The sequence below is a fragment of the Oreochromis niloticus genome, linkage group LG13 (genome assembly GCF_001858045.2).
Source record: "Oreochromis niloticus isolate F11D_XX linkage group LG13, O_niloticus_UMD_NMBU, whole genome shotgun sequence".
NCBI lineage: Eukaryota > Metazoa > Chordata > Actinopteri > Cichliformes > Cichlidae > Oreochromis > Oreochromis niloticus.
Genome location: NC_031978.2, coordinates 14185065 through 14210740, shown reverse-complemented (window position 1 = coordinate 14210740; position 25676 = coordinate 14185065). Strand labels below are relative to the sequence as shown.

General features: G+C 38.7%; 1 protein-coding gene across 6 annotated transcripts; it reads right to left on the bottom strand.

The window, feature by feature from the left end:
* LOC100702149 (receptor-type tyrosine-protein phosphatase epsilon) lies at positions 1 to 22812 on the bottom strand. 6 transcript variants are annotated; one of them, XM_005474243.4, is made up of 22 exons: positions 22405 to 22812; positions 15703 to 16538; positions 13556 to 13837; positions 10098 to 10169; positions 8713 to 8809; positions 8227 to 8300; positions 7673 to 7809; positions 7430 to 7520; positions 7196 to 7272; positions 7070 to 7106; positions 6889 to 6986; positions 6193 to 6312; positions 4639 to 4802; positions 3813 to 3948; positions 3475 to 3624; positions 2918 to 3011; positions 2469 to 2545; positions 2196 to 2330; positions 1845 to 1970; positions 1515 to 1666; positions 443 to 578; positions 1 to 346 (listed from the first exon to the last, which is right to left on the bottom strand). In XM_005474243.4, exons 3-22 carry the CDS (start codon positions 13743 to 13745, stop codon positions 272 to 274), a joined length of 2238 nt encoding a protein of 745 aa, XP_005474300.1. In that variant the 5' UTR covers positions 13746 to 13837; positions 15703 to 16538; positions 22405 to 22812; the 3' UTR covers positions 1 to 271. The 6 variants fall into 6 exon arrangements, with proteins under 6 accessions (XP_005474300.1, XP_019222655.1, XP_019222656.1 ...); XM_019367110.2 differs by having other exon boundaries at positions 16307 to 16538; XM_019367111.2 differs by having other exon boundaries at positions 13556 to 16538; positions 22405 to 22502; positions 22601 to 22811.
* Positions 22813 to 25676: the final 2864 nt, after the last annotated feature.

Sequence of the window (25676 nt, the reverse complement as noted above, 5' to 3'; positions counted from 1 at the left end):
TTTTTTTTTTTTTTTTTTTTTTTTACAATTTATCCAAGCCATTTAGTAAAATTACTACATTTTACATTGGGGTACTTGAAGATCAAACATTCTCATAACAGACAGACTTTTTTGTGGACCACATGTTTTCAGTTATATTAAAGTATATTACACCATTTAGTTTAAATCTGTACTCAAGTGCAAAATACTAAAATTGCTTGCTTTAGAAAACAACATTCAGAAAAAAATTGCATATGTTAATTTGACACAAAGCATACAGAGCATTATTACACTATTTGAAATTGGCGTAGTCTGAGAAAATGTCAACAAAATCCTGGACCACTCTGTAGCAGAAGTCGTATTGCTCCTGCAGAGAAAAGCGAAAGAAAAAGTGTCACCGTGCAGAATGATTTCAAACATGTTTATGCACAGCAGGTTTGATGTTATGTAGTTTTTCACCTACCACGGTCTGAACCATGTGTGGTCTCTGCATGCGTAAACTCTTGACTGTCTGAAAAACGTCCAGGAGGCCTTCAGCTTTCACTCTTTCCAGAATGTTACTGAGGGCTATGAAGGTCCCCGTCCGTCCTGCACCGGCACTGAGGTCATTAGGACAAAAATATTAGGAATCTCATCATAAAATGTGGACATTAAAACTGTGCAGAGGAACTACAGATAATTATGAAACACACCGCAGAAGATGAACAACAAGAAAAGGAATTCTAACAAACATTTCTTAAGAGTAAAACTGCAATGAAACTCTTGTAATCTCACCACATCCTTTTTCCATTTAACTAAAAAAAGTTAGCGGGAGAAAAAGGTGACCTCTGTGTAATGGTGCTAATAATTATCCCCACTTAAAGAGAGGCTAATCCAAACGCTAACACTAATCAGTCTGGAAGCTCAGTGTTTGACTGAGTCAATGTTTACAATGATGGTGGGATGGAGGGAGAAAGACAGAGAGAGACAAGGAGTGAGCGCGAGAGCGATGTGCGATTTGGAAGAGAAGTGCAGAGAGACGTTAGGGATTGCAGCGGGTTAGCCCCATTCCCAAGAGACAGAGAAAAAGCTTTAAAAAGCCCCTCTTAGACAAGTGGTGATGAAGGAATAGAAGAGAGTGATGACACCATTTCCTGTCGTTAGCTCATCTTATCAGATTAATCATAGTGGGAGTCAGAGGAGATTTCACTTTGAGAGGTTTTAATTGACTGTGAATCAGTGGATTGGATCAATCCCACAGGGGCATGCTGCTTTAGAATCACTTCACCTGAAGCTAGGTTCTGATCAAAGCTTTCACAGCTAAGTCTTTATAAGGGATCACATAAGTGGTTTAGGCATAGAACACCAAGCCTACTGAGGAGAGGAAAAATGTACAATTTATTGTAACAGACATTTGTAGGAGCAAAAAGTAGGGAAAATGAAACGGGTTATATTAAAAAGCATGAGTGGACAGCCACAAAGTGTAATATAGTGTATATAATTTCCATCTGATGATGTGCACCACGCTGCAGAATTCTCAAATTGAAGTTCCTCACCTGCAGTGCACAATTATGGGACGGTTTCCAGACTGCTGCTGCTGCCTCTGCACAGCGGCAATAATGTCAATCATCCCTCTTCCCTCGGCTGGTATTCCAATCTCAGGCCATCCGTGGAAGTGGAAGTGTCGGACATGTTGTGACTGCTTTTCCTGGTGTTGGGAAAATCTGATTGTTATTTTCATCTAATTAAAAAATGTAAATGGAATGAAATGACATGAACTTTAATTTGCTTTGATGATAACAGCACAAAGAAAACAGGGTGGGAAATTTGTTCAAGTGAAATGTCAATTTTAATATTGTTAAGTGTTTTAATTAAACATTACGCACTGGTCTGTAGGTGAGAACCATGTCTTTGAGAGTGAAGGTTTCACACTGTGTGTCTCCAGTCAGCTCCACCGTATAATCTCCAAATGTTACACTGCCCTCTGATGGCCAATACCGGTAACACTTTTCCTGGTTGAAGAGTTCAAATGGAAACGCAGTTAGACTACAGTTAACTGGTTTATATAGTGTTTGGTTATTATAACATGGAAATTAATAAAGACAAAACCACAACACACACTGACAATTATGCAAACTGTATGGAAAATAAAAATGAAAAGTTGAATAATAAACACATGGTTTAAATGTTCAACTCTGCTTTTCAACCTGTACTTTTGCAAGAACACCATACTGTACCTGCTCCCTCTCTTTGAGTTCGGTGAGCATAACGATTGAATGGCACCTCCACTCCCACACCATCCTCCAGAAGTCCTCCACTGTGTGAGACAGTGGGCCCTGGGTTGCGATAAAATAGTCCTTCTGCCTGTAGCCCTGGAGGGCAGATCATCTGGTAAACAACACTTGAGAGTGCAGCAAACATAATATTTTGCATTGTTTGTAAAGGAAACAATGAGCTTTATATATACTTCTATGGGAAATCTATACAGGAGGTCGTGAGGGAGTGCTTACATCAATAAAGGAGGCATTGATGTAGTCGGTGAACTCCTGTCCTCTTTTCACTGAGAGTATTACTCGGTTGAAATCATCTGCAAACAGAAAAAAGGAAAATGAAACTTTTCACAAGTGATTCCTAATAAAATAAAACTTTGAAAGGGCTGACGAAAAAAAAAGAAAATCCTAGCCGAGCTAAAACTTTAGCTGTGTTATTAAGGCCAAACGCGCTGCAGTCTATATCTGTTTTCAGTGTAAAAAGTTGTACCCAGGCTTACTTTTCCTACTCCGACTGCAACATAAAGTAAAGATAGAAGCCCAATTTAAATGTTACTGATCACAGAGACATGAGCTGATTATCCAGATATCTGTGTACGGCATCTATAAAATCACCAGCAGGGTGATACTTTGATGTTACTTAGATGTGATGTATTATGAAACTGTTCCGAGTATGAGTGAGTCCTTACACGGAATGATCTGAAGCACACGGTTCTTCTTCATGTTGGCAGGAAGGTTCCCAGTTCTCATGTTCTCCTTCATTATGCGAACGTTGGTCAGCTTCTGAAGGGAGAAAACACGCACAGACGGAAATGATGAAAAAGTACATATAGAAAAGTACAATGCTAATAAAGCTGGTGATTTTTTTTAAAAGCAGATGACGCTGGAACATTTCCATACTTGTAACAAGTAAAACCCAAGAAGCTGGACAAAAAACATTAAGGTAGAGACGAAGAAGAGGTGAAGAAGAGGCATTGGGGAATAATTCCTTCTAGTGTGTAGGGAACTGTGAAGATACTTTGTAGCAAAAACGTGAAATTTTCACAGAGCTACAGTAAATTCTATGAGGCAGATGGTGGTGCCTTATAAAGTTTAGTTGATCCAAAGCATTGTTATTTATGTTACTACTGCCAAGAGCTGCACCCTGGGCAAGTTTTCCATGAAAATATACCCATGCAGGGCGCAGGGTGATGGGGACGATTCATTACTGACTGAAATGTTTAAGAGAGAGCTTCTTTCTTCGTACCCTGAACTCCTCCTCCAGGCCCAGCCTGTCGTGGGGAGCCCTGGTGTTGTGAAGCCTCTGCAGATGGCCCTCCAGAGAGCACACATCTAGCTCTGTATCTCCATACAGATAGTACTCCAGCAGAGCCTGGTAGATAAAGGAGTACTGCATCTAAGAAAGAGGAAGACAAGAAGACGAAGTTGTAGAAGTAGTTGCTTTGGTTTGCCAAACTATTTCCCACTATTTTTGCATCACAGACATTGTTGTTTCCTATGCCCTCGCTTGTTTATGCCACGACCAGAGCAGCGAGTTGAGCTGTCAGTCCAAGGTACAACAGGTCGGAAAGGGTCAATACTTACATCTGTCTGGATCAGTTGACAGCGCTGTTCTCGTATTCTGCTCACAAACCCAAAGACATCCACTCTCTGTTCTATGTGCATCATGTCGATCATGCTGTCAATGACAATGAATGTCCCAGTCCGCCCAACCCCGGCACTGAGGAAACACAAACAAGAAGCCTCAAGGTCTTCTCTGTAACAAACAGCAAAGTGTACAGAACACCGAAAAATGTGTTTGGAAAGGGTTGAATGTAACATTATATTTACATGTGCAAGAGCCTTCACAGGAGTGAATGTATACATAACACAAACACCTGAACATTTCATTTTCTAAGCGCCTTTTTTTTGGCATACGCTATTATATTTCTCTCAACATAGAAGTCAATTGTGAACAGCTACAACCATATGTAGAAGTACTTCACCTCTGAAGCCCAAGCACAGCCCTAATAAATTTACAGGGGTCATTTCAGCAGACGACACCTCTGGGAGCACAGAGCTTGGATTCCACGGTGGGGTGTTGAGGTCTTTTCAATGGGCCCCATTCAAGAACAACAGTTCCACCTCCCTGAGCACCTGTTGCAGCAGTTGCTACAGTTGGCTGCAGATTTCTTTGGTGGGGCTTAACACCGGTTGGTCAGGCAACATATACACACCCTATGCAAGGAGTTTTATTCGTCCACAATGGGCTTAACTGTAGTTTTTATTAAATTTGTTACCTTTACTCATAACTATGAGCACTGAAAAAGTCTTTCCTGCACCCTAACAATGAAATGCATCAACTCACACCGGATTTATATAACTGTGCTCAGATGCCTTCTTCTGGCTTCCTTTTTACTGCACATTTTACCTGCAGTGCACAACAATAGGTCCAGCGTAGGATGGGTTGACAGCTTTGACCTTCTTGAGGAATTTCAGCATGCCGATGGGTGAGAATGGCACTCCGAAGTCTGGCCAGCTGGTAAAGTGAAGCTGGGTGACCAGTCGGGGAGCTCTGGGACCATCGCTGCCCTGCTGTGAAGCAAAGACGCACAAGGTTCATATCGGTGCATAAATAATGCTTTGAAGGCACAAATAAGTCATCTGTCTTTTTATTTTTTACAAAAGCAGCCAACCACAAACTGATACCTACTAGAAAAGGAACTTCAGTTTTATTGATTTTTTTGTCATTTTGCTTTTTGGGGTAGAATGTAATTATTAAACACTTTGCCTCACTTTCATTTCTCATCGATACTCTAGAGATCAGAATTTCATTCTCTTGAACACTTGGTAGCTTTGTGTTCTGAGAGCTGAATGTTAAAGCACCCAGTCTGTCAGCTTGTACTGAAGAGCTACAGCAGTCACAGTTTTTAGAGTCAGAGAGGATATCTGTGCTCGTCTAGCTTCAGATGGAGAGGGAACAAAGTGAATTTTGGAATCTGAAGGCTTCGCAGTACACTGAGTTGGCATCCAACTCGACAGTCAAAAAGACAAGAAAAAATACAGATACTGTATGTGTACGAATTTCGAAAGATAAAATGACGGAGCCAAACACTGCATATTAATACAGTTCTCGCTGTATTTTAAATACACCTACATATTTATAATTTATGCTGTGTCTGTTATCTGTAGCCTTTGATATTCTCTAATATGTTTCCATACTGGTTTTTCATTTATTTATTATATTTTGGATCCTATTAACGTTTGCTAAAATGCTCCAATTACCCCATGGGGACCATTTTTGCACCATCTCAACGCAGCTTAGTTTCATCTTCAATATTTAATAAGAATCTAGCAACTACACACATAGGTTGTTACATTATTACAGTAATTAAGAAGAATATTAAGAATAACTTGTAAAATTACACTATTACTTTTAAACCATGTGTAGATGTTTAAATAAAAGCAGTAATGTAAGTTTATTTTTCTTTTCCTTACAGTAGAATATTTAACAGCTGCAAAACCATATCACACATGCACACCAGTGTGTGAAATATACTCCTGGAAACACCTACTCTACCAGGAATTACCACAAAGATGTTTTTCAGTACTTTGGCAGGTGTTTATACACTATATGGACAAAAGTGTTGGGTCACACCTCTTAATTTGTGAATTTGGGTGTTTTCAGTCCCATTGCCACGGCTGTATAAAATCAAGCACCTCGTCATGAAGCTTTTGCAATTTCTTCCCTCCTAGATATTCTGCTATCACGTATAAGTACTACAGTTTAACTACAAAGCAAATGCTAAGGTGCATAGTGTGTAAAAGACTCCAACGCTGTGCTGACTTTAAAACTAATAGTTTCTAAACCTCTGTGCACTCTGTGCTTCGTGCCATGGTTTACATGGCCCAGCAGCTCCTGTAAGACTAACGTGCAGGTGGTCAGTACATTTGTAGTATATGTAGATTCACATATTTTACTTACATATTGAACACAGAATTTTCTAATGGTGTAGTCCACCAGTACAATGACATCCTCTAACGCCACCCTGATGTTCCCGTACATCCAGCAGCCTTTTTCTGGCCAGTACTGATAACATTTTTCCTGGTAATGGAGAAAAACAATACACATTATTTTTGTGGTACTGGAAGGAAAATGAATGCCTCTAAAAATGCATAGGAGTTCATTTGTCCTTGCAATTGTAGCTATAGACATGCATCTATTTTGTACATACTATAGCTACATATAAAACTATCTATTTGATGTGTGCATTTTAACAAATTCAAAGGCACTCACTGCGACTTTGTGCTACTCTTTCAGTCAATAAGATCTTCACAATGACGTTTCAACTCATTAAATACATTCTCAGACTAATTATCATGAAGCCTCCTAGGATCTTATCAACAATTATTTCATCATTGATCCCCATTGCCTCTATTCTGCCCCATCAAACCTGCTGTTGAGCGCTCAATTGATCATCCCTTTGAGGCAAAATTTAATGCGATGCTAAGTAATCTGCTGGGTGACACTTTGCATGGATTCTCAGTTAAGAGAGGGGGTCGAATAAATTATGTCCATGACTTTGGGTCTTGAGAACTTAAAAGGGTTTTCACTAAACGTGCATCGGAGGCACGGGGATTTTAGATTTCTTTAGAATAATGCAGTGCAGAGAGAGAATACCTCCTTCCTTTCTTTTAAATTCGTCAGCATTACTATAGTTGCTGTTTTCTGTTCCCAAATCATCCGCCAGAAGTCAGCCACTGTCTCAGGTTTTGGACCTGAAACAGAACCAAGAAATGTAGTAAAACCAAAGTGAGAATGGTTATAAACTTGGGTAAGATGAGAGAAAATGTGCATTTACCTTGAGCTGCAATGAATTTGTTCTTTTCTTTATAACCCTATAGTGATAAAAAAACGAAACAGTAGTGAATGAACATTTTGATGAGGATATTTATTCACTTTATAGCTTAACGTAATTACTACTCACATCTATGTAAGATGCATTTATGTAGTCTGAGCACAAGTGTCCATCGAGATGACTTAACACCACCCTTGAATGATCGTCTGTGGAACAGAGGGGAAAAAAGGTAAATAAAAGTGGTTCTTAATTTTCATTTCAGCCCACAGCACGTTTCCTTATGTTGGCTATCAATAAGTCTGCAAGCCAGAGGGCTTTTTCAGAAATACTGTCTTCAACTGCAGAATATAGATCCTCACTCACATGGTAAAATATTTGGATATCTGTTTTTCTCTCTGTTGTGCTCTCTGCTCGCCTCCTCAAAGGACCCATGGTGGTAGTAACACGGCAGTGACTATAAAGAGAGAATCCAATCCTCATGAGATAAAAATAAAACCAAGGGTACAAAGGCTGCTAACATATAATCTTAGTACTGTTTTTGTACACTTTTTGCTGTATGGTTGCAGAACAAAGATCTCAATCCACACCAAATAAATGCATGCTTACATTGAACTCTTCTCTGAAGAGCTTGCCATCATCTGCAGAGCGTATCCGGTACTCCTCCTCCAATGAGTCCAAAGGGATAGGGAAGTACCTCTTGGATGGTGAAGGAGATCTGGGGAGGAGGACCACTGTCTGCTCTCCTGTGGTTAAAAGAATATATGGTGGTCAGACTGCTAATGTCTCCCTGTAGAGAACATTACAAGCTCTTACAGCACCTGCAAAAACAAGCCTGATAGCTATTAAGATTTCCTACTTCAGGGGGTATATCACGACAGAAATGATTTCTTAAGCCATAAACATGCCGCTGCTGCACAAAACTGTCTTAACTCAGAATTTGGCCTTTCTGTTTATTTATGTCGTTTTTTTACTTGAAGTGAAACTTCATATGGTTCCCTACAGGGTAAGAGCCTTCACAGCTACTTTGGACTCCAGATCGTGAAATCTTTCTTGTCCATAAAGAGATTGAATTTACAAACCAAATAAAAAAAGGCTTAAAAAGCAAAAAGGTTGCTTTATATTTTCATGCAGTGGTTATATTGAGTACAGCACAGACGTACCTTGCTCCTCCAAGAAGCCGTTAGGAATTTTTTTATCCACTGAGGTAACCAGAGCTTTCCTGTGGTTTTTGAACCTACAGTAAAGACAGGGTGAGAGGTGAAGAAAAGCACAACCATCTATTAAAGAGGGAAAAAAGAGCTAAGTTTGATCTCTACAATGGTGCCACTAAGCACATAAGTAAACAACAAATACCAAAACCAATATCAACCATCTCATAGCACCAAAGCTGCTCCTCCTCATGTTGTTGTCAGCTGGCTGGTCAGTGAATGAGTGTCTCTGGCATGACTTGACCTAGCTGTCTTTGTTTACTGTCTTAGTGGAAGAGCAGCTGTTTATCCATAAGCCACCGCTGACCGCCTATTTAAAAACCACCCCACCCCGATGCCCCGACTTGATGTATTCACCCTGATGCTCGCGCACATACACGTTAAAAGGGAGCTGGAATGAGTGAGAAAGTGTTAATGTGTATGTACAGATTTATTCACCTCAGGCAGTAGATTGTCAGCAGGACAACGATGATAAGAAGAAGGGATAAAACCAGTGTTGAAGGCAGCACATGCGCACCCTGATGGGTGGAGTTTCCTAGATAAAAACAAAGTGAACAAAGTATATTAGTTTACAACAAAACAAGCTTTTAATTTAGATATCATATTAAGGAATATACTATATCAGGGATGTCAAGGGCTACATGTAGCCCACTTTGATCGCTTTCTGTCAGTGTGAAGACATTTAACAACACATTTAAAGTGCAATTTGAACAGTACATCTCAGTTTTTCTACTTGATAAACAAATGTTGGTTTAGTAAATGAAATAAATGTGTCATTCGGAATAAAAAAATATAAGTGTAAAAATTTTAAAAGTTCTGGTAGCTCATTGTCCAGACTCTCCTGTAATTTCAAAACTGAAAGTAAGTTATGGATTTTTTTTTACTGTTGACCCATTGTAAAAAGAAACAGACATGTCTATAGTACAGTAATGAAAAAACAGAAACTCTTCTGTCTTTTATCTATTATTAATCTATTACTTAACTACTTTAGTGTAGCATTAATGGCAATGGGGAGGTCTTCATGAATAGGAAAAGCTATAAAACTTATGAAAATACAATCAAAAGTCCAAAATCTATGCTCGCCTTCACATTTTCCAAAGCCATCCAGCTGGCCAGATTGGAGTCTTTGCTCAGTTGATTCTGGCCCCCGGGGCTTACTGTGTGTTTGACAACCCTGGACTATATTAAAGAAATATACTGCAAATACATTATTTGCACATGAAGCAGAGCTTAGCTCGGTTTTGTTCTTCAAAGGTTGAAATCAACTTTTTTTTTAACCTTTAAAGATCACTCATTCACAATTTATTTTTTCCTCGTTTTATTTAAATTTAATTCAAATTAATTTGTAAAGTGGTTTTAAGGGCATTTCCTGGACTATTTTTTACTGGAAGTCACTAATCACTGTCTAGAAATAGTCAGTGCAATTTTGTGCTCATCTAACTGGTGCTAGTATTAGATTTGACAGACAGATGTGAAAATGATCAGTCCATCTAACTTAAGAAAGAACATTATTATGTGAAATGTGAATCTTTTCTATACAGCATGACTTTGTACATTTTTGAAACATCGTAACTGAAGCCATAAATGACAATGGCACATAAAATAGTGTAAAATATAGGGTAACAGAAAAGATCAGCAATATATGTCTCAAGTTTGTTAACTAAGGCATAAGGTACGAGACATACAAGATCGAGTAAAGGTGAATTCAAGTCAGTTTATCTAGTTTTCCTTTATATGTGAAAAGAAAAATCGTATCCTTCTAGAGTCTGGCTTTAACATTTTTTTCTTAGACAATATAATTGCTCAGTTGTTTCATCAGTTACCTGCAGTTTGGTTCTCATGAGAAGAATTATTCACAGGAATAGAGATCCCAATCAGAAACAACACCATTGTCACTGTGGATAAAAGAAAAAAAACCCAAAGCAGTCACTTCAACAGAAAAAAACAAAAAATAACAGAATAAATCCTGCAATTCTACACAACCTCCACTAGACGGCACCAAACTGACATGAAATGCACCTACAGCTGGATACAAAACATAGAGGGCACAAAGGGGAGCTGGGCTTTGAAGATGTCTCTCTGCTGAGCAGTTAAAGTACTTGTGGGAAATCTGCTTGCTGTCTTGTCCTGTCAGGCTGACTTGAAAGAGCAGCATCAAATAACCTAATATTCAGACATCAAACCAGAGAGGAGGCTTTAACCCACAGGTGACAGTAACCATATACCCTATGGACCTAGAGGATTTGGCAGTGGAGCTGAGCTCAAGTAGTATTTGTTGGAGACCATCTTGTTTTGCTGTGCTCTGTTTGATGTACAGCACTATGCAAAGCTCAGCGGCAACAAGACATACGTGCTGTACTCACTGTACTTTGTATTTTTATAAAAGTAAGTTCATGTTGCACATTTAAATAGGTTACACTTCTGCCTCACTGAACCTTCTCCCATATTCTCCATCTTTCACCGTTTCTTTCTCCACTGAACCATAATTTTACTCTAAACTATATTCTAACTCTTTCCTTTGGCTTTATAGCTGAAAGCTTTTAGTGATGTATTTGGGGCAGAGTGCCACAGAGTGTCCTTACAAAAAGGAAAACAGTATGTCAAATTCCTTACAACTTCGCCAGAATTAAATTAATTCCAACACATTATTTCTGTCTTTTTTTTATCTACAAAGTACCAATTTCTCCAAAATCATATCCATTTCTTCTTTCTTTCCCATCCTCCAAATGAGAGGGTATAAAAATCACAGAATAAATTGGGCAAATGGGGCAAATCTGTCTAAATGGCTTTGATGGAATAAATGGGAGAAGCAAGAATTGAGTGTCCTAATTTATCCTCTGTTCTACCTCCCCGTCTTGTTATAGAGGCCACAAGACTGGATGGAATAATTCATTGTGTCAATTTAGTTCTTCTAGAAATGGGTCATCTAGGGGCCTAATTTGTGATGTTTGAGAGAATTTTTTGCACATAACCCAAGGGGGGTTTTATATAACTATGGCTCCCAAAGCTTTTGTAGAAAAATGAGCTACATAATAATCTTCTAACAATGTTCCCAAAACAAAATGTATGCCAAAACCTATAAAGTACTATTGGACAACAAATAAGGGGCTGTGTTTTGTTTGTATTTCAATTTCTCTCTGCAGTAACACGCTACACAACACCTACGATTGAGACACATTTACACAGAAAGTTGAGGCTCCTGTGCATTTTTTTTTAACCTGAATAATCCCCGGGAAGACAAATCAAATAAATCCACCCAATCAATGGCCCAGAAGCCTGACTGTGTGCAATGCACATACGCTCACTGCCTTTTCACATGTACGCATGCCTGCACATAATGTACGCCCCACAGCCAAAGGCAATGTGTTGCATATGTGCAGCACTCTGTCGAAGGAGCCACTTCTCTACCCAGTGTTAACAAGCTGACAGTGCCAGCACCTGTTCCCCGCTCTCCCCCACGAGGCAAGTCACATTCACTCACATCGTACATCCCGCAACTAGATGTTGTAAGGCATATTGCGCGTATGGGGGTCACCGCACAGGTCATTGCATATCTGTCATATTCTGGCAGCTCCTGTATATACAGCCAGGAAATTGAAGAAAAGAGTTTCATTGTGAAAAGATGTCAAATGCTCTGTTACCTTGAGCAAAATCATAAAAAGAAGAAACAGTAAGTCATATCTTTCTGTATCACTAAAGAGAAAAGCAGAAGTGGAAAATAGAACAGTGTGAATGAATTTTAAGATAAGATAAGCAACTCTAGTGTGACCAACAGAGGAACAGCACATCTTACATACTGTACTGACATGCTGTAGCATTACAAAAAGACATTTTTAACTTTTTAACCTTACGGCTGGCGATATATTTCATAATTAGTAGACCCAGTCATTTAACCCTCATAGAAAGGGGAACTTGCTGAACTTTGTTGCCTAACCCAATTTTAAATAACTGATTGTGTCATTCCTAGCATCGTCCTAGGTATTGCATCGTTCACTCCAGATGCCTGCTTTTTCTCTTCAATGAAATACTTGCAGCAGTGTGATTGCTTCAACCTGCAGCACCTGGTTGACATAAATGTTCCCAGGAAATAAAATTATACCGCATCACTTATGTTGGGAGCGCAGACGCAAATCATCCCATCCACGCATGATGTAATGCAAAGACTCAGAACGCACACTTCTTGGGCTCCTCCTTGAGGGCAATATTTTTGGCCATTAGTATGCATTATTCATCAGTGATCCACTTTGCTTTGTGAGCACAAAGGAGACGATGATCAGCACATGAAAATAAATGTGTGTGGCAGCTGCAGAAACAGACCCTGCTGGATTTCAGCAGTATAAACTTCAAATCACTCCCCTCCTGGAGTTATGATATCCTAAAAGATCTGTTTCCAACAATAAAACAAAAAAACACACAAAACAAAGAAAGAAAAACTGTTGCTAACCTGGGTAAGAGAATTTCCTAGTTCTGTTATCAAAATGATTGTCTTCACTCTTAATTAGTATTGTATTTATTCTCACAGCTGTGGCCAGGCAACGTCTTCTTAAATAAAACAGCAGCTGTATTAAGCCACCACAAATATGTTCCCTATTGTTGCTGTTTATTTGTGCAAATGCTGGTGAAAAATTTCGCATATTTTAAATAAAGCAGAGCATCACAGCTCGAGGCTTACCATCTGACGTCAGTTAAACTCCTTTTTATAAATAATTTACTATATTCACAGATCAGAGGGAATAAAATAATATGAAGGTTTGAAAAAATCTGATTTTCTTATTTGTATTGATTTCTATAGATAGATACAGCAACTTCAAAATTATTTATTACAGTCCACATTTCCTAGGCCTGGCTCTGGGGTGGGGCTTTTGTGACCCTCTCATGAACAGGGTAACTTGCTCGCTTTATTGGCTTTCTTTACATGGGGGTTCACTGAATTTGTCTTTTTCTGGCCCCTCACCCAGGAACAATTTGCCTTGGGAGAGCCTATCAGGAGCAAATTGCCCCGATCGACACAGCTCCTGGGGTTACTAGGGTAAAAAACCTCCCCAAGGTGGCGATTCAGCTACAGCCACAAGCTGTGACTATAGGACTGAGGTTCCAGAAATGAACAACCTGCGAAGGGTGTCTGGGCTCAGTTTTAGTGATAGGGTAAGGAGCTCGGTCATTCTGAACGGGTTAACAGTAGAGGTGCTACTCCTCAACATCAAAAAGGTTGAGGTGGTCTGGGCATCTGACCAGAATGTCTCCCAAGTGCCTTCTAAGTGAGATTATATCTCTCGCTCACCTTGGGAATGCCTCAGGATCACACCCAGATGAGCTGAAGTAGGTATCCTGGGGAGAGGGAGGCCTGGGATTCTCTGTTTAAACTTCTGCTGGGTCTGTGACCCAGACTCAGATAAGCAGGAGGAAGATATATATGTTGATTTGTCCTGACCCAGACCCAAATTGTAATATCTGTCAACTGTAATGTCCATTCATGCAAGCATAATGAGTTTTAGATTATTTAAGTAATCATGTTTCCATAATGTGATGCTGTGCTGCTATTCATAATTATGGGAGATTGAGTCTACAAGAAAAAGGAGAGAAAAGGAGAAAAGATACATACAAATTAGTGTGAGGCCACTTGAATCTCTCAAATCTTTTAAGGCAGTTTCTGAGTGTTCACACAGAAACTGAACATTTCATTCATGCACTTCCTCTGTCGTCTAACCTCTGTGGTCACTGTTTTTGCTCTGTTATTTTACTATATATACTTTCATTCTGCACTGGTATGAAACAAACAATACATTTCAGGTGTTTATTTCTGTGTAATCTATTCAACATAACAGCTAATTGGACTGAGCTGGCATTTACAGGAGGTTTTAGCAGACAGTCTTTAATACAATGCCACTATTTAAATTTGCTGACGTCAACCATGTCTATTGTTGCACATACAGTATGTGCTACTCAACCCTGATTGCATCTCTGCATAAATCAGCTTTTATAGTCGCAACACATCTGTTTCTGCTCATACAGCTTTTCTTTTCTTTACCAAAGTCAACACTCGACTTTGATTTCACTTGATTTCTGTGCCGTTCAGCTCAGCAGCACACTGTCAATGTCAAATGCATGTAGATAAAACTATTTTAATCCAAATGCAGTCACAGCCTAGCCACTGTGTGGTTAAACAAGGCTAACAGCCTAAAGCCTCTGTGACTATACTTACATCAGCATGCTTTAACATGACCAAAATGACAGCATTAACATATGTGCAGCTCTCTTTCGGGCTCGCCACAGCAGATCATCTCCCTCTATTTCACCCTATCCCTAACATCTTCATCAGTCACAGCAAACCTCTGCATTTCCTCCTTCCTTACATCCATTAATCTTCACTGAGGTCTCCCTCATTTCCTACTTTGATCCCGCTTTTGTCTTAGTTTAGTTTTGGCACTTTAACAGCCAATATAAGCCGCACTTTTCTTTCATACCATTTGACTTCATTTCCTGCATTTGGGCTCCACACATGCTATACTGTGACAGTTTTCAGGGTTTTTATCAAATACAGTTAACTACATAATAACCAATCACAGCAAGGGCCCTTGCATTGCCTCCCAAAGTACTCTCCAAATGCCTCCAACTGATCCAATTAAAACCAACTGTAATGTATAGTCTGCCATTTGGAGCATAGCTAGCATGCTGGCATTTGTAATTAGTACTATGAAAGAAAATGTGAATGCCTAAAATGTATTTGATGTCAAGGATGTTGGGGCATTTCACTCATAAATGACTTGTTTAAGCATTATTCACCGAAAAGGACATTCAGATCAACATTGCCTCTGGACACTTACAAAGTATAGCACTTTCTTCTATTACACTGGGGTCATTTACTTTTTAACTACAGTTGACACTCTATATTACAACTATGCAGTCTGTATGCCTGGTTAACAAATAGCAGGTACACTGAGCTGACCCTGCTGAAAGCTTACTGCCACTGAAAACACCACTGCTTTGAAAAATGCATGCATTTGTAAATTATTCAACATGTTCCATCAATGACACTGTGTAGAGGGCATCTATGGCTGTTTGCCAGATGCAGTGCTTATTGAACTATGTTTTCTAATCTGAAACAAGAGAAGTGCTAGAGAAGAGCAGTGCATGACTATATATTTGTACCCAACACAGTTTAAGGTGTTTAAAGAATATGGATAGTATTTACTGCAAACTTAACTTTTTTTATAAGAAATATAAAAACTGTTCATAAACAAAAACAAAAAAATCCAAATAGATAGCTACATCCAATTGTGTCTCAGTTTCCTCAGATCGATAAAAATTCCAAGATAGATTCACATTGTGTGCTCGGCATAAAAGGATAAAAAGGATAAAAAGATCTTTTTTGGTTTCCAGGGAACAGAAGAACAAAGGCAGTGCAAAAAAAGAAAAAGAAACAAATACCAGAAACAGCCACCACTTCCGTTGTCAAGCGCCAAGGAAAAGGATGGAATGAGAGCACAAACACATGTCAGTAAAGTGTGACAGCAGAGAGGCAGGAGACATGAAAGAAGAGATGAGATGAGAAGAGGGAGGAGAGGAGTTGAGCTGCAGGAGATAAATGTCAAGATTCTGGGTTCACAGATAACAATCATAATGGAAGACATCCTTACTATACAGAGGTAGTAAAAAGAATGATGCTTCACAGGTTTGGGGAAATCACTGCCATATCTTTAAATGCAACTTTTCAAAATACACCTGTCACAGATTTTTATAAAACATCATATTACAACAGCTTTTTTTATCAAAAAGACGTTTAACCTAACAGTGGGAATCCTATTGTATCTTTATCTCAACGTTTAAACCATGTTTATAGCTCAAATCCCTGCCTGTTGCATAGTAATGACTGAAAGAATCAATTTGGAGAAACAATTTGAAATTAAATTAATCTCATCTGCAAAGAGGACACAATCATCATTTAATTATTTCCCATTAATAAATTGAATTGTAATTGATCCTCTTAAAGATAATTGACCTGCTCTGTGGTCAGATGCAATAAAAGACTTACACTTCCAAGCAAAGCCACACTGATCTGCTTTCAGCTGACTCGTCAGTCCATACCAACCATGTGATCCTAGTTCCTTTTCCTTTTCTCTGTTGGCTTTATGGGGATTTTCTACCCAGTCCTTCTCCTACACATCATTTAAGACACCGATAATAGTGTTGAATCAAGAGATCACAGAGGTCGTTGGCAGTGCCTGAGGTTACTCTCAGCTTTGGGTCAAGTCACAAGAGAAAACCTGGAAAATAAAGCAAAAATACAATAGTTAGACACGTATTAACCATCCTGCTGTTATGCAGTATGTACTGTATTATATTCTTAAACAATAATGAATGTAGCTTTTCTATGACTCATGTTTTACAGGTGACTCAAACACATGAGAAATGCACGAGTGCACAATAAAAGGCAGGGTTAATGAGTAGGGTTTGCATCTGTAAAATACGTCAGAGAAAATGAATATGCATTGCATTTAATCAGCTGAATGAGTATATGTATGTGCAGCTATCTTTACTGTGCATGCCCAGCATTCATATACTGTATAGTCCTCTCTTTTATAACATCCTACTGCAAACCAAAACTGTTAAGATGTTATTGATTTCTGACCAAACATATCTTCTTCAATTCCAACAAGGTGTTGGTTACAAACAGGACTGTCCAATAAAGCTGTCACCACACACGGCCTTGTACCCATCCACGGATGTGCCTACACAATAATAACCGCCACACAAAATGTTTTGGAATTATTTCTTTACTGTTTTCACAAAGATATAAAAGTGATGATATTCTATTGTCCTGAAGTCAGAGAAAGAAAACATGGCCTTTTTGCGCACTCACTCCTACTTTCCCAGTATTCCACTGCCCACAGGTGTGAGACACAAAGGCATATTGTTAACACTTGCCACTGTAACACAGCTTAATAGAGCACAAGGAGAAGAGATGAATTAGTCACCTTATCCAGCTGGATAAGCCCACTCAGTCCGTCTGAGCTGCGGTGAGGAAAATGAATGAACAAGGTTTGGAAAACACCTCTTTTACCCCTTGAAGTAGGAGCAAGTTTTCCAAATGCTTTACAGCTGCTGGCATTTTGACCTGAGAACTGCAACGCCTTTGTATCTGAGACTTTAGTAATCAGTAATGGTTTTGAACTGCATGTCAATAAAGATGGAAGATCTTCAAGAAATACACCATAGTTTTTCTGTTTTTTCAAGGGACACAAATGCCAAATTAGTCCACTTCCTGAACAAGATAGTGTCACAAAGTAACTTACATTTCTGCTTATGTTTACAGTATTTTAGCTGGCAGGTTTGTCATTGCAGTGAACATTAATTTCCCACCACAGATATTAAATTTGTGAAAGTGCGTCTTTAAGGCTCTATAGGCCTTATATATGGCACTAAATTATGTGCTATATTGTTTTAAAGTCCCAAACGGACAGACTTTTAAATCTATAAACCTTAGGACAAATTAAAAAGATTTTTTATAACTTAAAAGAAAGAACTGGCAAATGTAAATAATATGTCAATTAGAAGACTGTGTTCTTATAGCACTCCTAAATCTGTATTTTGCTGGCTGGCATTTCCAGGAGAAGCTCAATTCTGGAGACATTCGGTGACAATACAGCTAAAATGAGACTGACAGATCATTTCAGGTAATATGTTTTTGCCACTTTAAACCAGTTAGTAGATTTGATTTGATCCTGCCTGGTTAACACATTCGAATCTGAGCTCCTTGGGGCTCTCTGGTAGAAATCCCAGCTGTCTATCTATAAAAAAATACTGTTTCAGAGGGTTTAAGAAAAGTGTAGTTATTAAGCAGTGGTAAAAAAAAAAAGATATTAATAATGGATAAAAATAGGTGTGTGTTATACTGAAGTTATACACTCTAAAGAATTATGTTGGGTTTTTCACAATGTTAATATATTGTTATGAATGTTAAAAAGCCTGAGTTAAATTATAATAGGTATAAAAAATGTATGAAATGTGCTAAGTTATTCATACTGTATTTCATGTGTTTAAAGGTCTCTTCGGAGATAGTTAGGCAATCATTTTCAACTTTTCAGCCTTAGTATTTTGGTCCTTTCAGCCCTGAACATTCAGTCCAAAGAAAAGCGAGACATGCTCAGGGCATGCGATTTATTCCAGGCACAAGCACTTTCTGTGCCGCTCTGCCCATTGACTAACAGAGGAAACATGCACGTCATTAAAATTTGATGTGAGTGCATCATCACCCAGCACTCTGTGATTCAATCATTAATTCATACCACAATGGGCAACCCTGGGAACTGTAGCTAAGCAGTTTTGAAGTAAATAATCTGTTCATTATTATCATTATTAGTAGTAATAGTAGTAGTATTATAATGTGATGAAAATATTTATAATCCCCATTCAAAAATGATGGGTGCTTTTCACATACTCTCGATTTTAAATGATCATGCTATTTAAATCCTGCTTTCCTAAGCCATTAATATAAAATTGATGGCTTTGATATCTGAGGCCCATGTGGTTCCCTGTTATGATGACTCCTTGATTTCATGTTTAAAGCAGGTCTTCGGAGGGCATATAACTGTCTGCAGGCACCTTCATTCATAATGCTTAGTGTGGAGAGCCAGCTGAGGTTGTATTTTGCTAGTTGTCTGTTGGAAAATTTGATTTCACGCAGATCACACAGCCTGTCTGTTTGCAAATTTGATTTCATTTGTGTGTGGGGCTGCCCACTGAAAAACTGCCAGGACGACAAGACAAAACGCTGATTTTGCAGCAAGAGAAAAAGGAAGTTAGAATGCCTCCTATGTGTTTATTTAAAGCATAGCAAGTCTGAGACTTTTCATAACCTCTCTGCTCACACTAACCATAAACCTTTAACGACTTGTTCACTGAGCATGTCAGTATTGCCTGAGCCTCAAACACCAGTGCTTTGAAATTAGCAATTACTACCAAGGGAAATAGCTGTGAAATATTATTTTTATACACCCATATCAGAGAATGAGCAGAGTAATCTCCAGCCTGCAGTTTGAGGACACTGAAAGTGACACTTCTAGGGCACAGTATAGGTAAAACCAGGGACAAGAGATGGTAATCACTGCAATTACAGCATCGCCACTCGTTCTTCTGCTGCTCAGCCAAGGATAATGAGTTAGCTTCTTTTACTGGAGTCCACTACAAGTGGCATAAAGTGTGAGCAAACAGAGCAAAACTGCTTTAGGCTATCATATACTTAAACCTAAACTTAGAGCGTACGGTACATATTGCTAGACACATCATTTTATTTAGCTTTCAGCTTCATTTTAACACACCAAACTGCTCATCTAATTAATATGGCTCTCTTCAGATTTGCTTTATGCAGGTGTATTCTCTGACTCCCTCACCATGAGAGTTGCCTGAAACAGTCTTTGTGTTTAAGTGCAGTGTCTCATTAAAATGAAAAATGGCTTTCTTCCCCCACTAACAGACAGACTGACAAGGCTAGCACTTCCTCTTCTCACAGCAAGCTGCACCTCAAATCATGGTTTACTTAAGAAACCCTGAGTGAGCATGGCAAGTAGCTGAGCTTGAAATAGACTCTGTGATTATATCAATTCTATAAACAAAAAACAGATTTGAGTCATAAGATAAATTTGAGCAGGCTTCTTTGTTTAAAAATGGTCTGTCAAGATGCAGACCTCATAAATAAATGTGTATAGGTGTGCCTTAAGTGCATATGTAAGAATGACAGTCACTGTCATTCGACACACTTCATCATAATCATGACTGAAGAGAGTGCGGTCATCTACACACAACTGTAATGTTTTACGAGGTTATGAGGTCTCTTGCAACCAATTGGTCCAAAAAGCATCTCATAGTGCTAAGTGCACACATGCAATCCATAGAATGAAATATAAGCCTCTTTTATCAGTATAAAATATGATGTCAACAGCAAGGTTAGACCATTTCGATAAGAGAACAATAAAGCAGCTGCACAAGCGCAAGATAAAAAGAAGTTGGACTTAAGTAAGGCAACAAAGAAGGGTTGCTTTGCACAAATCCTCACTGGTTTCAATATAGATATATATATATCGGCATGAATCACAGGTTTTCTCTACATTAAAAATCATTATCACAGACTGTATATAATAGATTGATAAAGTACCGTAAATCTGAAACAGTTTCCAATGGTTAGCAACCTCAGCTTCTTCAATCTATGACCTCAGTTAAAGCTTTCCTGGGGAACTTTTGAACTCAGCTGCTAGTTTCAAGTATTAATGTATCCAACATGATGGTTTGTTTTTTTTTGTAAATTATAATTGCTAAAGTCCAAAAAAGTGACTAAAGAAAGGCATTCTTCAGTATGATAGCCAAGTCATTACCATACAAGCATGTAGTGTTGTTCAGTTTTTTAGTTTGATGACCAAGATGGTGAAAATGTTCTGCTCAAGGTTTAACAATGGGACAGTCTGTGGCTACAACTATGGATACAAACCAAGTACAATCAACTTCAGGGGACATATGTGCCCACCTTTAAACAGCATATGTATGTAGGATTTTAAAATAAACTAAGTGCATGTATTGTTATGTATTAGCGATTGTTTATATCCACAGCTTTATGTCCCCCCAGACTTTTTCTCTATTTTCCTTCACCAATGGTGTTCAGCACGTGTCTCACATCACATGACACCAGCGAAACCCCAAATTAGGTTTTACAAATTCCAACTGAGAGAGCATCTATGGCAACCGCTGAATTGGTCCTCAAGGATGTCACTTTGGCCAAACAATAACAGAAAAGTGGATAATGTTGTAATATTCACTCAACAATAACATGTTTTCTACACATACAGTTGCCATATCAGTGTTCACCACTTCAGTTAATGTTCAGCTTTATAACCAGGCACCCGTTTCATCCATCCATGCAAAACACTTAACATTACTTTCAGCTATGCAAACCTGTTTTAAAAAGGCCAGAATCTACCATTTTTAGCATCATTCTTACCTTAGGATACTGAAAAGTCATCATCGGCAAATTAACTTTTTTTTTATTAACATGTGTCTAACTATAGCTCGTGTATTCCCAAGGTGAAAAAGATGTGGGCTAAGTAGCTTGATACTCACCCAACAGATGGGGAATGTGAGGTAATACCAAAATTCCCATTAGCTTTTACTGGCCCATTTAATCAGGGATGGAACTGGAGGTTAAGTTATTGTGAATGAGGTTATGGTGAATGAGGGGCATTTATAATTCATGTTTGAACACAAGGCGTTTGAATCAGAGTTCCTTAATGCAATTATAGAGACCCTATTCTCTCATTCACCCATTTAAACAGTACCATCCAAACATCTTCACCAGCTACACAGAAGCTCCCTGCCCGCACTGTGCTCACTTGTTCTTAATTCCTACTGCAGCATTTTCATATTAGCTCACAATTAGCAAAACAAGCTATTTAATTTCGAAAATGTCATTTTAGAACTCAAAATCAGAGCACAGCATGTCCTTTCATCAAAACAGCCACATACAAAACAGATCAAGCTACAGCATGGTGTGCAACTGCAAAGGAGCTTAGAGGCCTGCCTACTACTGCATGTGTACTCATCCCTTTATATATATATTTTCAGTCTAGAGCAGCGAGGATGCTGCTGCAAGTACAAAAACTGTGACTGAAGAATTACCTATACGTAAAATATCTAAATAAATGATAAAAGACACTGCAGATCGCCGTATAATGAATATAAAAGAAATTATTTTATAAATACATATAAATCACATGGGGCATCCTGGTGGTAGCAGGGTGCATAGTATTGCTCCACTAACCCACATTTACTGTAGTCCATGTTGCCAATGTTCAGGAATGACACCGTAGAAGAAATATAATGTCCAGTCTCCGTGACCTGCGAGCGGTTCCCCTCTCTGGATTGCTGCTCTTGCAGATGCTTTTTATTATTTTTGCATGATGCACAGTGTGATACACACGGGCAGTGGGATGCACGCAAGCTACGCTGACAACCGGGAGCGGTTGGAAAGCTTTGCTTAATAACCGAGAGTAAACAGTCGGTGTTTACGCATAAACACGCAAACGGAATAATAAAAAAAAAAAAATGAGCCTGCCTGGTTTCGCTGTGTTTTTCAGCGTATCTTACCGCGGTACTGCGGTGACCTCGCCTCACACGTAGCGGCGGCTGATATCGGCTTGTGTCGTTCTGCACGGTTCGTCCGGACCCCGGTCTCTTCTTATGTCCTTTGGAGAAAAGCACAAAACGCACTCAGTTGTGGAATCATCTGACAGGATCCGAAGAATGCGTTTAGGTTCCCCTGATGATCATGTTTCTAGCAGACCTCTCTGAGGATGTGCTTCCCCCTCCTGCCTGTCTACATGAGCTGAGCCGTATTATGGCAGCCAGAGTGGAGACTGGAGACCCTCCCCCGGGCGCAGAGCAGTATCAGGTGGACGCTCAGCATCCTTCACATTCCTGCATCACTGAAGGATAAAGGGCAGGCCTTTGCATATAAATGCTCAGCCGGCCTTAGTTTGTCTCCTTCCTTATGGCACGTTTTACGGTTGGCATCTTAGGTTGATGTTTGCTCAAAAGAATGCTCTAAAAGCCTTCCTTTAGTATTCTTCTGAGGGTTCTACATTAGGAGTTCAGAAGTGACCTTATTTAACTTTATGATGTTTCTACACATTAACCTCGGCTATATGATGCTATAGATACGACGAATTTCTGACAAAAGGTTTATACATCTTAGTTTTTCTCTCATATTAGCAAGTCATCCAACACTTTATTTCAGTTTTTTGTATAAAGTAATGGAACACTCGTGAATAATGCATTATATTGAGTTTATGTGTACACTGGGCATGGCATGTAGATGTTAGTGTACGAATTAATATTGCATAAATCATCCCTAATGTATATGTCTTCAGCCCACTGTTGCTCAGAAAATGTTTGCAGTCACATTGCGTTAACATTAATTCCTGCACAGCAAGTGGCATTTGCATGGGAGTCATTATGACTCATGAGCTCCAAGGTAAAAATTTGAAGGGCGTCTGTGTAAAGTGTCCCTCAGACCCGTAGATTTGAAGGTAAATTTCAAGTATGCAGAAGCTGTTGAATATTATGGTGATAATAATGACCTTTTGTACATATAAAACAAACAAACCATTATGTAGACATACATATATACACACACATACGTGCATATACATGTATACATAAATATGTATACGCATACATACACATGTGCAAACAAGATCAAAAAAATCTATATTATAAGAATTAGTTGTGACCAAAAATGTGCCTCTTAAAGATTTTCTAATGGAATAATCCTCTGTGGCATCATAACGTGAAAACATTTAATATAAATGGGCAGCTTTGCTGACCTCTTGTGGAAGGTATATAAGTTAATAGAATAAAAAGTCTTAAGCTATGGAAAATGAATTCTGTCAATAAATGTGTTAATGATGTGGGATAAATAATAAATGATTATGGAGTATCTTTGTTTTGAGGTTTGTCCTTCAATTTTAAAGCTGCATTTGATGTGTTAATAGGACTTGTAGACAGACAACTGAGGGCTGACAATAACACTTTAGACTGGCTCACAAATTAGAGGAAAGCTATGTGGCAGACCTGTTATAAAATCTGTGTCTCCAGAAAATTAGCTCGTGCTTTCCAATTTTATATAAACGTAATTTTAGTTTTGTTCATTTCACTGAAAACGATTCCACTTGCTGCATTCAGACTCAGTCATACTTCATACCTCCAAAATGGAAATGGCCACAGACACGTTCGCTTGGATTGAGACAATTAACATTGTTCTGGGTGGATGCCTGCAGAAAAATATGTAATGTAATATACAACTTCTCTTTAGAATAGAAGGTACAGTTAAAAAAATAGAGCCTTTAGTGTTTAGATATAAATCTATAACTAAGCAGATGGCAAAATATATAATTAATAATAATGCACTTCATTATCTTTATGCATTTTATGTTACATATACATATTACATATAATGAAAACAGATTCAACTGCTGTGTAATTCTGATGACTCGTTTATTTTGCAGGATTTGCAAACATAATGTAGCTTCTGAACTGAGAATAAGTTGCAACTCTGTTTTTGGAATAATCATGACAATTCAAAAGTTCCAAAGAATTGAAGAAGCTCTCATTTCATGTTCTTTATGCATTATCATCTTAAAGGCATTTTTAATATATGTGTGCCATTTAAACACTAGCCGTCCTTTTGAAATGTGTTGAACACCAGTTGCACATGACACATTCAGCTGGGGGCAGTGTTGCTCTATAAATTCTGCATCGAGCACTGCTAATGCTGAGCCGTGCTTAGTGAGTCATTAAGACTTGTGTGTGTGTGCAACAATGACCCAATCACTCAGATTTACTTAATCACACAATAATATATTTTTGGTTCACTCCACAGAAAGTAAAAGAAAGCGATCCAGCTGTCATGCTCTGTGCTCATTAACCAAACTGAACTGTGTTTGAATCATGAGGATTGTGCGCCCAGATGTTAGTTGCCACAGAAGAAACACTTAAACCACTTCTTTCTTTTTTTTAAAAAAGGAAGACTGATCCTTTAAATATAGCTACTTTAAAATTATTTATTTGTCTCATTCTCATTAAGTTTTATCACTTGATGGCCTTTGCTCTGTTTCGGCTTCTCTCACAAAAGTTTGCACCTTTACAGTGAACAGGACCGAGGCTTTTAGCGAAGGTCATTTTTCCAGTGGACAATGAGACACTATGCTGTATGTACATTCACTTCCTCAAGGCTCAGGAGACCTTTAGGGAGGAAAATGTTTCCCACCTGCATGTCAAATAGACTTCTGTCCCGAAAAACACCTCAGTCTGACCTTCATCACTTCTTTTCACCCCATGTGAAGAACCGATTTCATCACATCATGACTTTAAGCCTTTAATATCACAGTTTCTTTTTTATTTCTTTAGATTGCTTAGTTACAGTGTTGATTTCGTTCATTGATGCCTAACATGGGAATGCTGCTTGCAGTCCGTGGCAAATCCAAGCTGCACATCTTAAGCGGTGTCCTTGTACTTGAAACATCTGCAGCTTGGCACTAGCGGGCATATTGTTCTGAAATAGGCCATCGTGACAAGTTGTTCACTAGTGACCGCTGGCAGTGATATAAATTTTTCTTTCTGTCCTGCCTGTTGGGTCTAATGCCAGAGCAAGAGAAAAGGTGCTGCTGTGAGCTTTATGACAAAATGCTTTATCCCCCATTAACCTTCACAGAGTGAATATCAGGAGGGGATTTCAGGTGGAATAAAGCACCAGTGTCAATAGGCAGGTGTGTTGCTGAGCTCAAGGAAGAAGACAGGCTAACATAAGGCGCCCTCCGTCCTTCATTTCTCCTTTTTCTTTTGGGGTCATTCCTTAGCTG